This window comes from Gavia stellata, chromosome 2 (genome assembly GCF_030936135.1).
Source record: "Gavia stellata isolate bGavSte3 chromosome 2, bGavSte3.hap2, whole genome shotgun sequence".
NCBI classification, from domain to species: Eukaryota; Metazoa; Chordata; class Aves; order Gaviiformes; family Gaviidae; genus Gavia; species Gavia stellata.
Window position 1 is genome coordinate 37,951,964 of NC_082595.1, and position 17,502 is coordinate 37,969,465.

Below are 17,502 nucleotides of genomic sequence, written 5' to 3' on the forward strand. Positions count from 1 at the left end.
CAGCACAAGCACTGGGAACAAACTGGGTTATGAATAGCTGTGAAGAACCAACAGAGGATCAAAGTAAATTAGGCATTAAAAGAACCATTTCTCCCCTCTTCAGGACGGAACTATGCTTTCAGCAGATTACAAAATACCACAAATTGGAAACCAACACGTTCTCTTTAAAAACATATTTCCAAGAAAGCAATTAAAAACACTATTCATAGCTTTTTTTCTTTGCTCATAGTTTATTGAATGAAATGAAACAAAACAAAACATAGACAAACACAAAAAATAAGATCTGCATTCCTCATGTCTCATCTGTAAGGCAGTCCTTTAGAATGAACAACAAGGAGCTCTTCCGAGTACAAAGGCCAAGAGAGACCACAGTGCCACAATACCAGAGACTCTAAAGGGCAAGAATAATAAATTGCTGTTAGGCTACTTATATTCAGGGCTTAATTTCGTTTTTATTAAGCACTGAGATTCTTTTCCAAACAGTGTTAGGCCAGAAATTCACCCTTCATGAGCAGCACTGTCACCGCCTCACAAAAGGGGTGCACTTTGAATCTGGAATTCTCTCCTACTACCGAGCTTTCGACTCTGCTGTAGAAAAAACACATCCATTCCACAGCTGGAAGACTCTGCCTCTCTCTCCTCAAACTTATTAGAGCTATCACTACAGTTCATTAAGATAACCCTCTGTCTGTTGTAATTATGCATGCGTAGTTTTGTGCTATCCATGGGGTAACATTCCCCAGTTAATCAGGATCAAGGTTAAAGTCCAGTTGCGCAGGGCTGAAAGCTCACAAGCACCCACCCAGCAGTCAGCAAGTGAACCTGCTTCTGAACCCCGCGTTCCCCTGAAGGGCTGGCAGAAGGACATTGCAAAAGAGCGGCAGACTGCTGCTGTGACAGGGCCAGGCAGGCACCCTGAAAGGACTGCCTTTCCCCCTCCCCATTCCTGTGATTTCCGTGACTCACTGCAGCAGGCAGTTCACGTGCGGAGAGTGCCTCCAGTGGCGATAGACAGAAACCCGCAGGTGAGGGTGATGCTTATAATCCCGCAGAACAAGCCTGACGCTGTAATGAAAGCAGATGTCACGAGCCGTGGCTTGCAGACTGCTTACAGCATCCCACAGCTCAGGACAGGAATCTCTTTATCTAAGAGTTGTCACAGCAGAGGGAGAGTGGGATGAAGATTTGGATCAAAGAGGATCAAGGGACAAAAAATTAAGACTTTCCGGTCACTTACAGCTTAAATTTATTGGAGAGAAGAATGAACTGGTTCTCTGAAAGCCGTCTGACATCAAAGCGACAAAGAGCTTTAAACTCTTCGTAAATCTGCCCTTCATTCAGCCCTGGCCAGCCTCGGACATGGACAACCAAGAGAGGGGGATGCTGGCAGGGAGCATCTTCCCCAGAAAAATTCTGGAAAATGTACAATACTAAGACATAGCTGAGTTCAGAAATACTATAGAAGCACTATTAATAAAATCAGAAAAAATGCAAAACATGGCACATAAATAAGACAGGTTGTACAACACAGCTGTTGGTGTAAAGTTATTTTTCTTTTGTCCCAAGATTCTTCTAAACATGAGTCATAAAAGCAAACTGGCATGATTACCATGGAGAAACCACCAGAAACAGCAAGCTCTCTTGCAGAGCAGAGAGAATTAGGGCAACTTAAACTGACTAATTTTATGTTACAGGATAACAATATTAATACATTTCACAAAGCAGAAATTCAACTCATTTGCCATTTTGAAAGGTCAATTGTGTCATTTATATGACGGCAACTTCTGTCAAGGTGGGCCCAGGCTTTGGTGGGTTTTTCTCCTCTAATGAAGCCATCAACTAGACTACTGACCTATGCACCCCACAAACTGGTCACAGACCTGCAATTCATACGCACAATGCTTGAAACAGCACCTCGGATGAAATTCACTTTGTTCAGATACTCGGCTAACACGGTGAGATACTGAGAGAAAGAAGGATCAGCCTCCACTGCGTCACTACATCAGAAAACAAAATGGAACAAAATTTTGTTTCTCCAGCGCTGCACTGCTGCACAGTGTCTCTGGAGCACAGAGCACCTGAAGAAGCTCTTTAACTAGTGTCAAAATAGGTATTTCAGATCTTGCTATCTTCTACAGAAGTTGAAAAGCTGCAAGCAAAGGGAAGGAATTTGAACAGCTGCCTCTTATGAACTTAACTGAAGGCACTGAATCACACAGATTTCAAAAATGGAAACTAATGGAAAATGATTTGACCCTTACCCAAGTGAACTAAACTTGAGAGCACTTGTTCAAGGATAAAGGAGTCACAATGCCATTTCCCAACCTCTGAGCTGTCGCATGGCCCCTGATTTCATTTTTTAAATGTCAGCTTTGACATAAAGCTACTGCTTTCAGATTTATAAAATAAAAATCTAATTAGAGCAGTGACATTTCCAGTAACACTTTCTCCTACCCAAAAGGAAGGCCAGCCTGAAAAAGAAAAAGTCAGCCAGAGGAAACTGACGACTGTTTTCCATAGGACCCATCCATATAATGCAATTTTCAGTAAACATTTAATCATCACTCACTCTGTGGATCTGCACAGTAGCAAATGAGCTGACTTCAGAAGAACTAGAAGAAGGAATAATGAGGTGGCATTAGAACAAAGCTAAAGAAACATAACTAAACAAATGAAAAGCAAAAACTCACTAAAGTGCAGCTAAGTTAATAAGAGCAACAGACTGTATATAAACAAATACTTCTTAGCATTAGATAGAGCTACAGAGAAGGAAAGGAATTGCCAAGTTCCAACACAAATCATGAAGAAGTGTTTAAGAAGCATTTTACCTGAACCACAGAGAAATGCATCATAGCCTGCCTCGTGAGGAGACGACTTCTCAGCTGTAAGCATCCGACAAAATCAAAAAGCAGTAAACACCTTCAGCATGCTGTAGGAACTGCTCCACTGCAGAACCCTAACATTAATTAAGATCCACTGTTCTGTTTTGGAGTTTTTGCCTCTCACCCTTAGCTCTGTTTCCTTCCTCACTCTGAAACCTTTACACCCCATAGAAAGTCTATGCTTCTACATGCATTTTAAAATGATACCAACAAAAAGGCAGCAGTTATGTGAATGGCTGAAAAGCTTAGTGAGATGCACATTAAAAAATTTTTAACTTTCATGAAGATCTAAACCAAATTGTGTTGTATATGTTATTGATGGTATGGGAACCATTTCAAAACACAGGAGGCCCTGCACTGCAGGACACCATGCTGCCAGGAGAAGCCAGGAAACATCTGCCTCGCAGCCAGTATCACACCATGAACTGAACACAACCTCCTGCACATGCAGCAACACTAACCCTGCACGTGAACCACTGAGCTCCTGCTATTTCCTGGGACCTCCCTACCATTAGCTCTGTATCAATGATCTGCACGAGGGGATTGAGTGCTCCCTCAGCAAGTTTGCACACAACACCAAGTTGGGCGGGAGTGTTGATCTGCTTGAGGGTCGGAAGGCTCTATAGAGGGATCTGGACAGGCTGGATGGATGGGCCAAGGCCAGTTGTATGTGGTTCAACAAGGCCAAGTGCCGGGTCCTGCACTTGGGTCACAACAACCCCATTGCAGGGCTACAGGCCTGGGGACGAGTGGCTGGAAAGCTGCATGGCAGAAAAGGACCTGGGGGTGTTGATGGACAGCTGGCTGAATATGAGCCAGCAGTGTGCCCAGGTGGCCAAGAAGGCCGATGGCATCCTGGCCTGTGTCAGAAAGCGTGGCCAGCAGGAGTAGGGAGGTGATGGTGCCCCTGTACTCAGCACTGGTGAGGCCGCACCTTGAATACTGTGTTCAGTTTTAGGGCCCTCACTACAAGAAGGACATTGAGGTGCTGGAGCGTGTGCAGAGAAGGGCGACGAAGCTGGTGAGGGGTCTGGAGCACAAGTCTTATGAGGAGCGGCTGAGGGAACTGGGGTTGTTTAGCCTGGAGAAGAGGAGGCTGAGGGGAGACTTTATCACCCTCTACAACTACCAGAAAGGAGGTTGTAGAGAGGTGGGTGCTGGTCTCTTCTCCCAAGTGACAAGTGATAGGACAAGAGAAAATGGCCACAAGTTGCACCAGGGGAGGTTTAGACTGGATATTAATATGGAAGAATTTCTTCACTGAAAGGGTTGTCAGACACTGGAACAGGCTGCCCAGGGAGGTGGTTGAGTCACCATCCCTGGAGATACCTAAAAGACATGTGGATGAGGCACTTAGGGACGTGGTTTACGGGTGGACTTAGCAGGGTTAGGTTTATGGTTGGATTTGTTGATCTTAAAGGTCTTTTCCAGCCTAAATGATTCTATGATTCTATTTTCCATACTAGGACCGCTGTTTCCCACCTCCCCTTGCCCCTTCCAAGGGCTACTGACTCTTCACAGCCCCAAGTCAGGCTCAGTTCAGCCCAGCTTCATGTAAATGCCATTTGTGCTAGCAGCATGATGCAAACCTGCCCTGCACTACCCTCGGCAGCTACCAGGGACATGCAGAACACACGACGCTTTGGGAGCCCACGCTTTGGGTCTGGACAAAAATGTGTATCGGCAGCTCTGATTAAATTCAGTAGATGCACTGCACTCACTGCATGTGGACATCCACAGAGTAAAACAAAACCCTTTTAGCTACCTGACTTTGAAGATTTGTTTAAGAACATACCATATCTTGAGCAGCTGCTTGCAAGAGCTATCACTGGGCACGTTGAATCTTCGGGATTTAGGTTGCTGCTGAAGACAAGTGGATGTGTAAGGTATTTGTCTTTCCTCATTATGTTTGAGACTAGTTACTGTTCTCTAGTGACCTGTGGCTTCATTTCAGAAAAAGCTACTGAAGACTTTAAAAGGAACTTTGGTAGTATTCTATGAAAAAGGTAAGATACTTAGCTGAATATCTACCAGTTTTCTTCCCGAGAACTAACTCCTACATACTTCCTCAGTCTCTTCCCCCAATCAAACCTTCTAAGCAGCAAGTCTGTTCTAATTGCATACAAAAAATGTGAACAGAACTAAAAATCAATGGAAAACTCCAATGAAAGGGGTTGACTAGATGGTTCTATTGAATGGGGAACTCTGGAGGACAGATTAATAAACACATACCCATGGAATGACTGAAATAAAGAGCAAACAAGCAGTTCAGTCTGGAGAAGAGGAGGCTGAGGGGAGACCTCATCGCTCTCTACAATTACCTGAAAGGAGGTTGCAGAGAGGTGGGTGCTGGTCTCTTCTCCCAAGTGACTAGTGACAGGACAAGAGGAAATGGCCTCAAGTTGTGCCAGGGGAGGTTTAGACTAGATATTAGGAAAAATTTCTTTACTGAGAGAGTGGTGAGACACTGGAATAGGCTGCCCAGGGAAGTGGTGGAGTCACCATCACTGGAGGTGTTCAAGGAACATGTGGATGAGGCATTGTGGGACATGGTTTAATGGGCGTGGTGGTGTTAGTTGATGGTTGGACTTGATGATCTTATAGGTCTTTTCCAACCGTAGTGATTCTGTGAAAAACTCGTGAAAATCTGCAGTCTGAAATTGCTAAAACAAACAAAAACCCCCAGAATCCCAGTACTGTTTTTATAAGCACTAATTCTGTATCTCCTTCTTGGGAGTAGGGGATGAAGGGAAAGAGGCAAAATTTTCCTTTTCTTAGCAAAATTGACATGAAAACAATTTACCCACAACAGAAGTGTAAAAAAGAGAACTCTTCTACCACATCACAGCTAAGCTTATGAGATATGGTATCTACTCATGTGCTCCATTTGAACATTGTATTTAGTTACTGCTTTGGGGTCAGTACAGCTCTTTCTTGGGAGCTGGCATTTGAAATTACGGTGTACTTTTGCTGAGAACTGAAACTGACTCATTTCATAACACAACATAAGCAACATACAAGTCTAAAGTTGTATATAAGGCTGTCTGCAACCCAAACGTGTGACCAATGAAGTAATGGTGGTACAATACGAGAAGTGACTTAGAACAAATAATTTACTGCACAATTACTTTATAAGAAAGATGAGCAAATCTTTTGCTCTTAAATTTAGAAAGACAAGAAACCAGCTGAAAAACGTTTGGGAGGAGGGTAAGTATGAACGTATGAAATGACTGATTTTGAAATATCTTTCCCAAGAAAACAAAGGGATTGCTGAAGGCTTTATAGCCCACCACTTACCTGCACAAAACTGCATACACCTCCAAAAGATTAGATGCTCGAGGAAACAGACATTTCTATAAAAGAAGACCATGTTAGAAAACCAACCAAGACAGACCACGTGGTAAGTGAGCTCATTTACTGGTACTGCTGATTCATTAAATGAGATCTAAAATCAAAATGTCTCAGGGCAACACTGAGAACTGGTCACAGTTCTGTAACCACAGGGCACTGAGGAAAGATATCCTCTCTTTTGTGTGAAAGACAAGCTTTAACTCCAAACAAAAGACCTTTGCATCTCACCTTCCAGATGGATTTTGTTACAGTCTTGGTGTCTATGAGGACAGGAAACAGGTTGTGAATGTTCCTTTTAAACTCCTCATAGCTTTCTGAAAGCAAAACACATGTGGAGAAAGACATTGTAAAACTGAGGAAAAAGCCAATCGTATTTCAAATGAATAAGAAAGAGAGATGAAGTCAGAGGAACGATGCACCACTCCAGCAGTTAGAGCTCAGAAGAGGCAACTAGCACTGCTGCTTGCTAAACACTGTGGGTGGTTGGGGTGGCGAATGACCACTGTGCTTATTGTCCCATCCCCACTGCAAAGGCAGCAGCCTGGAGACAGCAGCTATGTACAGCATTACCTGGAAGGGGCTTGTAGAACTTGTCGTGAAGATGCATAAGGTCCATAAGCATGTTGTGTCCCACCAGGGGCTACGGGAAGAATATAAACATAACAGCCCATTGGAGCATATTTTTGAAGACAGCTCAGAGATAACCAATTTCAGGCATGCTCAACAGCTGTAATGCTTTCCTCCAGTGGACAGCATTCACACACGCTCAAACAAAAGTCGTTCAGGCTGCAAAGCTCACAGGAGGACTACTGCTTTCAGGAAATCAGACTTGTGGACTCTCTGAAGAGGGTATTTTTTCAGCAGCATTTTAGTTTGAGTGGACCTAAGGAGCTAGGTGGGTTCTCAGTTCAGCTGAACACTGGTAAAATCTTCCAGTGATCAGATTTATAGGCTCACTCACAAAGGGAGGGACAGCCTTTGCCTGCACATCACCCATAGTCTTCTGAAGCTGAAATTCATTCAATAATCTGCATACAGAACATAAGAATTTCCACACATAATCAGACCAATGGTCCATATGGTCCAAAAAACTGGTCTGTCACATGCTGAAAAGGCAGGAAACATGCCATGGGCATGTCACATACCCAAAAGGCAAGAATCTGCTCAGCTTTCTTAGATAGTGACTCATGCTATGTAACACAAGGATTTTCAACATTGTGGACTCCTGCATTTTCCTGTGTGACGTAAGAAACACATTGCAGAATGCGTTCTGGCTCCCTCTCCCCTGGCTGCACTTGGTTTGCAGGAGTAATAGAAAAGTAACACAGGGAAATCTAGTGTTTGGATCCATAATTCTGAACATGCTTTGGGAGTGGGACGTGGTCAGTAAGAAGATGTAATGTTTAACACTCATTTTTTCTAACCATGACTGCAATCTAAGAGTTCAGTTTTACTAACAACTGAACAGGATGATCACACTGAATGAGTTATTTAATACAAATTAATACTTTATGTTTTATCATCCCTCTACATCCAATGTAGTAAATCAAAAAGAGATGAAAAATGAGAGTAGGGATGAGGCATTTTACCTTCTTGGCTTTAACAAGTGTCTGGAAGAGGTTGGTGAAGCCCCGGGCAGACAGGAGAATGAGGTCCTTCTGGCAGTAGTCATAAGGAGAGTTCTCCAGAAGCCGACGATGCTGTGGAGTCACTTTTTTCACCATTACCTGAAAAGAGCAGTCATTGGGTATCTCAGCCTCCCACGCTAGTTGTATGTACATTGTTTACTGGGGTTCAGTAATGCTGAGGACAAGTTCAGCTTCTAGGCTATGAAGGATGGAGAAATAGTGCATCCCCTGGGACTTCAGGACTGTCTCACTTCTCTTCCATATGGAGATCAGTGCTCCAGTAACAAAAGAGACCTGCTCTAAGGGTGTCTTATTAATGCTTCTCTTATTAAGAGGATGGTTCCTACCACAGGGTTTTTTTGAGCACAAATGAATACAATTCAATTTAACTTGACACCAATATGGTAAGTTCATGGCACCAAAAACCAGAAACAAACAGCAATCACACAAACTGAGTCCCCAAAGGCTATACTTTAGGTGAGAAGGCTGGATAAATCTATCACTCTATTGACACTGGTTATCAGACCAAAATAGTACTAATGCAAAAAAAGACCTGTAATCTACTTCTAAGCAACTGACTGTTATCATACTCACGTTTTGAGAAGTTCACAGGCATAGGTTTAATTCAGAAAATATTGCACCAAATGTAAAATAGCAATAGCAAATAGCAAAACAGCAAGCCATATTAACAGACAGAGTAAAAGTCTTCAAAGCAACTATATGGCAAAAGCCAGCAAAGGAAAACCACAAAAAAAGGCTAAAAACTGCACATTCTTGTGGAGGTATTGAAGGAGAGATCTAACAAAGTCTGGAGACACAGAGAGGGTCCCGCCAGAAGTGCCCCAAGGACAAGCACTTCCAGCTCAAGGTATTTTGTGGCTACAGGACAAACAGAAACCAAAGTTACTCAGTTTTCTGGATCCCTTTTCTTGGGATCCCACAATCAACACTTCCCAGAACATTCCTTTGTCATTGTCTGCTCCTCCTCCTGGACCCTATCATCAAAAGTACAAGCAACATTTCAGAGTCCCTGCAAGAATGCCAGTCCTATCTGTCTAGATAGAAACCCTCTTTTCAAAAGGTCCACATTTCCATCTCACCTTCTTATCACCAAGAGGCTGTGTCCAAACATTTTGGAGAGCCTGTCTCAGAACCAGCTGAACTTCAAACATCTGATAGCCTGAGACAAGGAGGAAAAAAAAAAACCAGGAGTAGTAAAAACTTCAGTAGTGCAGACAAGCCTATTTAGGAAAACACATTTTTCTAGACAGAAAGACTGACCAGATGTTTCTCCCTCAGTATACAGAAAATACTCCTGAATGTATTATCTTGGCACATTACCATACATGATGACAGGAAAAAAAAACAAAAAACAAAACTAACCAAACAAGAGAAAACAACAAAAAAGTCACAGTGAGAATTTCGGGCAAAACGGCTTTTGTGAGGACACAGAGGAAAGGAAAAGACTAACCGAAAAGAAGAGGGAGGAAGGCTAGTACCCTGAAAAAGACTGTCTGTGGTTTTGGAACGTTTCAGAGCAAGACATCCAGAAGCCAAATACAGATAAGAGGTACCAATGCATTTTACCCCCGCACCTGATAAGGAACTAACCCAGTCCTCTTCTGAACAGCATGCAAAAAGACACCTTAATCAGTCTTATTGCTTACTTTCTTGTCACAAGTGCTCACCATTGCCAGACCCTATTAAAGTATCAGTATCATATCTACTACAGCTGATGTAGCAGATACAAAACACAGCACACTTCCCACCCCCAGTATTTCACACTCTGCAAAAAAGCATCAACAGACAAAGCCTTAAAAAAAAAGAATTAAGATTTGGTTTCTGCGAGCAAACGTACAAACTATTCTCTGCTACAGTTCCACATCCCTTAACTCCTCCAAAACAGCACAGAAATTCCTCAGCTCTACTATAGCACTCCCAAAAGCTAATGCACATGGTAAGCGGCCTGTTTATCCCCACTGGCATATATATGTGCTTCCACAGGGCTCCTTGTTGCTCCACATGAGAAGAAACAAACTCTGAAAGAAGACCTGGCCTTTCCCTTCTCCAAGGTGAAGAAAACAAAAACCAGATCACACAGAATTTAAAACAAGTCAAAAGTTGTCCTGATCCAGAGCAACTATAAATTCTCCAGTTGCTGCTCTGAAGCAGCACAAAATGGAAGTTGGTTACCACAATGCATGCTCCAAGCACCTAGACATCCACTTCCACTACGGAAAGACCCACCACCCCAACAGAGCAGAAAAGGGAGCCCAGAGATGAATGCCTGATAGGAACTGAGGCGTAGACAGGGGCAAAGAGTTGTAAAGGCAGGATGGGCACAGATGCTTTCAGTTTCAACAGAGCAGTTTAACAGAACAGGCAGCAAAGGACAGTAGCAGCCCCTTAGGTTTAGGAGAAGTGATGAAGCCACTCAGAGCCCACAGGTGCCTAAGGGAGGCACCCTGTTTCATACCACTCAGATCCTGCAGAATCATAGTCTCCTCTTCCTCTGCTGCAGCCATCCAACAGGTCACTTCATCAATAGCCTTCTTCAGCACATCCCTGTCCACGGCACTAAAGCAGGATCAGGGGGAAAGAGGCAGAGGGTGAGAAAAAGCTCTTTACAGAGGGAGCCTTGTGTCTTGCTGTGGGAATGCAAAAGCATCACTTCCCAACGTTCACACAACTCTCCAGATTGTACCCTGTGATCTCAGTCTTCCTTCAGACAGACCACAGCATGCTGGAACAGCTGGTGGCAAGGTGAGCTGTCAATACAGTCAGTACTGAGGGTTCACCTCTCTGAATAGCACTCACCTGCTGACTTTCCAGCTACCTGCTAAGAGATGCTGGCTAAGGATCTTTTCCTGTACCTCATTCATGTATGGGATTCCATCTTTGAGGAACTGAGGGGAAAAAAAAAAACCAACAGGTTGGTTACTCTCCCCTGAACTTTCTTGCAGTAAATTAGGGAACAGCAGGTTAGCCGGTCCAACACCAGCATATACTAGGAAGATGCTGGTGTTCCTCATTCTCAGAATATCCTCGTCAAAAATACAAACTGTAGGTAATCCAAGATGCATTCTTACATAAAGGAAGACGTGTTTATGTATGGAGGAAAGAAAAGGATTTTTGTCAACTGTAATAAATTTTTTTTGCTCTGCTTTTACCTTTCCTATTAGATACTTCAAGTGTCAAGATGTCATGATGCTTCCTGTTCAAAATTGCTAAGCAGCACTCTTATGTGATGACACAGTCTGAATTTTATGGGACGTGTGGCAATATGTAAGATGCAGATAAACTGAGACTTCCCCACCTTCATGGCTAGTAAAGACTCTCACTGCGGTCTGTTTAGTAGCTCCTCTTCTCAGCTCACCAGAGAGAAGTTTTTCTTTTTGAGGTGGGGAAACCTGTCTTAGGCTGGGTTATTGTCTCCACAGCAGTTCAGAAAAAATAGCACTCACTCTCCCTGTTGATAATGAACCACATGATGCATTCATACTTTAGCAAGATGCTATTTACCCCAGAAATGTAGCATTTAGAAATATTAATCCTAATTTCTCCTGTAATTGCACAGACTTCCTTCGTTCTAGATTTCTGGCAGAGAGATTACATACCTTATTATAGTCAAAGCCATAATGAGACAGGAACTGAATGCTAGATGCAGAGAGGCTGAATTCGACATCCGTAACTCCCAATGTTGAGGGAAAGAGAAAGAAGTTGTATGAATGCACCACATACCTACAATGAAAAGAAAAATATCTCTAGAAGATAATTACAAGAAATAACTCTTCCCAAGAGAATTCTGCATAAAATCCCAGCTGCACTGTCTTCATTATAACAGAAAACTGCTTTTTAACTTACTTGTTTGAATTTTCATTTGAGAATATTGCTAGCCCTGCAAGAGAGAGAAACCTTCACTGAAATGGCAATGTTTAGCTGGATCTCTACAGATACTGTGAAAATTAGATAAAGGATGTGGGGATCCCCTGATGGAGCACGTTTTCCATTCACTAATGCCACAGTGCAAATCTTAACAGCAAGTGCCAGGCCATTCCCCAGCTCCCTAAGAGCTGAACAGGGACAAGCTTTTAGTGCTACGTGGGAAAAGGAGTCAAGTCTGATTAAACAGCAAATAGATTGAGCAATGGGTGAGAAGAGGTGTGCTGGTGATGAAAATCTCCAACTGTGCATACACAGGTCTGTCGGTCCAACTACACTACAAAAGCATTTGGAAGGAGCTAGGCATGACAGAGACTGAAACATGTTTTTTACTACTTAGGTTCTTTTTTTTTTTTATTAATCCCTAAAAAGCACATTAAGATCTTACATAGCCTAAGGCTTTGAACAATATTTTAAACAGTTTTGGAGTTGGTTTCTTGACCTTTAACTGGTTCTTAACTGTCAATAGCCCTCCACAACCACCACAGGCTTGGTGGTGATTTTTTTATTATTTTAGGAACATCAGAAATACTAGCCTTCATTTTCCTCTGATAGTCCCCTTACTCATACACTGTATCAAATGACACAGACTTGAATAGGAGATGCTGTCACCTACTTCGTACTTGCATCCTCCGTTTTAAAAGCCCTGTATTTGCACCTGCAATCTTTAAATACAAACAACTTTAGACCAGTACAAAGTATATGGTCCACCTGACTTTACATTATTTAAAATATTTAAAAGTTGATAGTATTAAACATCGGGAGGTGGGGGGAACCCTACAGAGACATTTGTTTGCTGTGGTAATGAGTGAAGTAAGACCAGAGCTACCTGCAGGGCTCACCAGCTGGCAGAAGGCCAGTTACCGCTAAGACCTCGGGAGGTTATTGTCTGTGTCAGAACAGCACTTACCAAGCTGAGTAACAGTGAAGCGCTGAATGCTCTGCCTGGCCTTCAGGTACCGCTCCGTAGGGGAATCAAACAGGCTATGAACAAAACCAGAATTGGGGGAAGGGGAGTTGGAACAGGAAGGCTTGCAATGCACAGGTTGTTCTCACAGAGCTAAAGCAGCAAGTCTTCCTCACATTTCAAGTCCAACAGCTTTACCTGGGCTCATTATTTTGTGGGGAAGTTGAATGTAAGCCAGTAAACTCCATATCAAGGGCTGTTGAGGTGGAAAGAACACAAAAAAATCTGAAATATGAAACATGCAGTTCACCAGCATCAGGACAAGGATCTCTGAAACACCTCTCTTCACCGTTCTCTGTGCCAAACCCATTGGTAGCAAGCTCAAGACAAAAGGCAACTGACTGCTGTGGAAGTGGAGTCTCCTGTTCCCTCATCCCTTTGGCAGGATGAGGAAAGGACCCCCACCCCACGGGAGGGGCCTGCCTCACCCTTTGGAGCATGTCGTCGTGTGTCCCCCCACCCCACAACTAACATCCTGAGCCCCCAACCCACCGAGCCGAGGCCCGCACCGCAGGGAGGGCTCACTTTCCAACCTCTGCTGCCCGTTTTAAAACCCAGCGCCTCAGCCTCCGCGGTTCCAGTACACACCAGCGCCAGTATCTACTGAAGCACACCTCCGTGCCCGCGCCGCTACAGCCTCGCCCTTCGCCGGGCAAGGGCCCGCCGCCCGCCCTCAGCGAGCGGCCGAGGGCGGAGGCCGGGCGGGCCCCAGGGGCTGAGGGCGCCGCTAGTGGCCGACAGGTCGCCCCCGCCCTCCCCGCGGCTCACCCAGGAAGGCGGCGCGGCCAATGCGTCTCCGCAGGCCCGGCAAGAGCCGCTGGAAGCCCGCCGCCCCCACCTCCATGGCGGGCCTCCGCACGGCCCCGGCCCTGCGCGCCTGCGTGCCCCGCGCTGCGCCGGCGGGGCGGCTCTCACCCTGGCTTTAAAAAAATAGAAAAGGCAGAAGCCGAGGTCGCGGGGGGGGGGGGGGGGGGGGGGGGAGCCGCGCGCCGGGACGCGGGAAGAAAAAGCGGGGAAGCTGCGAACCCGAAACGTGACGGGCTGGGAAATGAGTCGCAGAGCCCGGGCGCCTTCAGGAGCTCTGCCGGTCCATCCGGCGGGCAAGCTGACAGCATCGGTCGGTGGCCAAGCAGCAGGCAGACACGGAAAGAAGGAAAGGGACCTCTTGCTCCCCACAGCTGGCAATTGTGCAGCTTCCCTACTAGGCCTCCGAGGCTTCAGGAGTTAGAATCTAAGGGTTGCGAGAAAGCTGCAAAGACGAGTTAGGGGAATTTAATCTTTTTAGCAAGTCAAGCACGTAACTTTTTTACGGTTCTAAACATTCACATAATGACTGCCATTTTGCTAAATTAGACGGGTAGTGTACATGGATCAAGCATTTCAAAGAGTTCAGATTAGAATAAACACAATGAAATATAAAAAATAAAATCTACTTCAAAATTGTTGAATTCTGAAGTAAATTCTGTTAGTCTGTCAGGCTGAACTGTAACAGTTTATTCTAGCCTTAATAGAAAGGTGTTGATTTTGGAATCAAGAATGTGACACACTTCCATGCATTTAAAAATATTTTATTACAAGATGCCATGTTCCAGCTTTTTCCAGCTCTGGACCTTCACCGTGCCTGTACACACGCCTAAAGAAGCGACTGTTGTTCCTTGGAAAGTTTTCCCAACGGTCTGCATTTTACTGATAGATTCTTCGTGGCTCACGCAGAACAACACCACCTTCCTCCATAGCTTTTTCAAACTCCTGAATCTTGTTTGAAAGAGAGAGAGACATGAATAAGTACAAAGAAAAGCCATCAGCACCTACGTATCAGTGGGGACATGTTACATGGAGGGGCAGAGGTTAACAGCCTCGCTGAAGCATAATGCCATAAATCGCAGCTTATCAAAGTTACCCTTTTGAGGGCTGCAAGAAGGGACTGTCAAGCCACATAAGAAAACTAAAGGGGAAGAGGAGTAAAGTTACACTTAAAAAGGAAAAAAAGGCCAAGCACGTGTCAGGAGATGGGTACTTGCCGAGTCACAACGATATTCCCAGGGGATAACAGCTTTAAAGTTCACAAAGTTGATTCCAGCTTCCAAACAGCGCTGTGCCATTACACGGCCAAGGTTTTTGCATGCTGTTACTCCCTTGGGACTGTACAGGTGTCTCTTTATGGCCCACTCTCGGGTAGAGGCAGATACTACAACATCCCCGTTACAGCGCTCAACGAAGGCTTCTACATAATGCTGTGTCCGCTCAAGCCGTAATCTGAGTGAAGGAAAGAAAAAACATGGGATTACAATGTCTTTTCTGGATGAGAGCACATTCTCTCTCTGAAAGAGAGAGCACATTCAAATGCTTAAATGCTTGTGACTCACTTTAAATAAAACAATGTACTGGAGCTATTAATACAATAACGATGTCTTAATATTGCTTTTATTATCTTATCTAGGGTTTTGCTTACTTTATTAGAACATAAAATAGGACTCATTTTACCAGTTCAACAGAGTGAAATTCTAAGAGCAACTTTTCACCAGTTATGCAGGTGACAGCCCTATACGCTGCCTCACGCCAGCACTCACTCCAAACCAAGCACTGTACACCTGCACAGTGTAGTACAGGTGCTTATGAGCCAGATCAGGGGAACTGCTCCAGGAGAAATGTAACCTTAGGTTTGCTACGCTTAAAGGTCTCTTAAAGGCTTCTGCTTACACAGCAGGTAACAACTTGCCAAGATCGGCAAGTGGTCAAGCAGTACATTATAAGCTGTAACACACAACCACAGAGCATTAGCAGCAACTATTTTCTATTGCACTGAGACAATATCAGATTTCCAGTTATGAATAAACTGGACATGGTTCTCCCCTCAAGAACAAAATAATGATTTTTGAATCCCCAGCTTAAAAAGAACTTATTTTCCCGAGAACAAGAAATCAGCATTTTCTTAAAAAAAAAAAAAAAAAAGGCAAAACCAAAAAACAAAGCCAAAAAACCCCCTAACCAAACGGAAAAAAAACCCCTCCACAACCAAACCACAAACAAAAACCAACAGACTATTATGGTACCTCAAATAAAACAACGATGCATGGTCAACACAGGGCTAGAAGAATCCTTAAACAGCAGTTGCTTAAGCAATATTACTGCTACCTGAACAAAAGATGGAAAAATCTTCAACACATATGCTAACTTTCATGTGATGATAGCCTACTGATCTCTGAACGCAGAAGATACCTGTTAATTAAGAACAACTAAAGAAGAGACTGATTCAACAACTCAAAAAGCACATTTTGTAGAAATTCTGCCTGATGGGGTTTTTATTTCTTTTGGAGTCTTCGTTTCTGCTGCTGACTTTCTGACTCACCTATGCCAGAATTCACGCTTTGGCCACGTTGTCTTCCAGCCACGCTCCTTCCTAGCCAGGGCCAACTGCTCCAAGTTCCGAGGATTCCTGTTAGTGAAGTCTGGGGCAACAACCTCATTTTCGTTTGTGTCCACTTCAGTCTCACTTTTGAGACTGGCTGTCGTTGATGCAAAATGAAGACCTTGAGGGAAAGAAAGCAGGAAATAAACCCCCAGTGTTAAAAAAACATAGTGCAGATAGTAGAACTAAACAATACAGAATGGTGCAGCTTGTAAAGTTTAGCAGGGCACAATTTTTTCTTTTTAAACACTGAATAGATGGATTACCAGAGCTCAACAGTTTATGAGATGAACTGTAGACTAAAAATTAAAAGCACATTTAAGTTTTAACAGTGGTTCAAAACCCACACATAAAACAAATTCATGCATGACTAGAAGATCCCTAGGATTAAGGCTTTGCAAAATACTGGCAGTGAACTACACAAAGAACCAATGACAGTGCTACCAAATAACAAGGTAAAAATCCTCGATCCTGTCAGGCTATTCGTCACTAATTAAGCTAACAAACATGAATTTGGAGTTAGGCTTGTAAACTTACTCTGCTACACAAGTTTTCGGTCCAGAGAGGCAGCGGCAACCTCTCACCAGTGACCGCCCGCCCCGGCCGGAGACGCACCAGCAGCGCCCCCGTCCCACAGCAGCCCGAACGGCTCTGACAGGCAGCAGCCCGGCACAGACCGGGGCCTGCGCACAGCGGAGCAGCCCCGCCAAGACACTCGGCCGCCGGATCCCACTGAGAGGGGCCCTTCGCCGGCAGCATGGGGGACGCGGAACACCGCTGCCAGGAAAGGCCGGCATGGCGAGCCGCAGAGAGGCTGAGCTTACCCGCTCCACGTGCCTGGAGCCTGCCGGCCACCAGCAGCAGACAGCTGCGGCTGCTCAACGCCATAGGGAGCCGGTGCCCGCCACGGCCTCGGGCGGCAGTCACCTCCCCTCCGCTCAGGGGCACCTGGGCGCCGCCATCTTGGCGAGGCCGGCACTGCCCCCGGAAGCCGACCGCGAGAGGAATTCCGCCCACAGTTGACGATGTCACGCGGAAGCACCGACTTCCTTCCCCCCCCCCCCGCCCCGCCGCCGCAGGGAGGGGGTGGCTCTCGTTCCGCCAGCGGAGTACGCGCCCCGCCCCCCCGTGCAACCTCCATGCGGAAATGCATGATTGTGCTAGGCAGTAAATTCCTCCATGACTCCGAGCAGCTCTTTAATTTTTCCCCTTGGAGAAAGGGCGTGAGGAGGTACCGATCAGCAGAGAGCGGGGCTACGCTTCCTGGAACGCGGTTGAAGTAACAGGGAGCTGGGCCCACGAAGCGGACGCGCCCGCACAGCG

The 17,502-nt window shown here is 45.0% G+C and overlaps 2 protein-coding genes across 2 annotated transcripts; both read right to left on the reverse strand.

The window, feature by feature from the left end:
- Nucleotides 1–260: 260 nt before the first annotated feature.
- Nucleotides 261–13,559, reverse strand: PNLDC1 (PARN like ribonuclease domain containing exonuclease 1). The gene is made up of 19 exons (XM_059832475.1): nt 13,539–13,559; nt 12,909–12,966; nt 12,714–12,787; nt 11,726–11,759; nt 11,479–11,602; nt 10,679–10,767; nt 10,338–10,438; nt 8,962–9,041; nt 7,823–7,960; nt 6,804–6,873; nt 6,462–6,547; nt 6,180–6,235; nt 4,678–4,742; nt 2,829–2,882; nt 2,570–2,612; nt 1,898–1,997; nt 1,238–1,413; nt 967–1,065; nt 261–391 (listed from the first exon to the last, which is right to left on the reverse strand). The coding sequence occupies exons 2-19, from the start codon at nt 12,956–12,958 to the stop codon at nt 319–321; spliced, it is 1,512 nt and encodes a 503-aa protein (XP_059688458.1). The 5' UTR covers nt 12,959–12,966; nt 13,539–13,559; the 3' UTR covers nt 261–318.
- Nucleotides 13,560–14,322: 763 nt separating this feature from the next.
- MRPL18 (mitochondrial ribosomal protein L18) lies at nt 14,323–17,131 on the reverse strand. The gene is made up of 4 exons (XM_059835594.1): nt 17,004–17,131; nt 16,120–16,300; nt 14,792–15,026; nt 14,323–14,525 (listed from the first exon to the last, which is right to left on the reverse strand). Exons 1-4 carry the CDS (start codon nt 17,065–17,067, stop codon nt 14,454–14,456), a joined length of 552 nt encoding a protein of 183 aa, XP_059691577.1. The 5' UTR covers nt 17,068–17,131; the 3' UTR covers nt 14,323–14,453.
- Between the last annotated feature and the right edge of the window lie 371 nt (nt 17,132–17,502).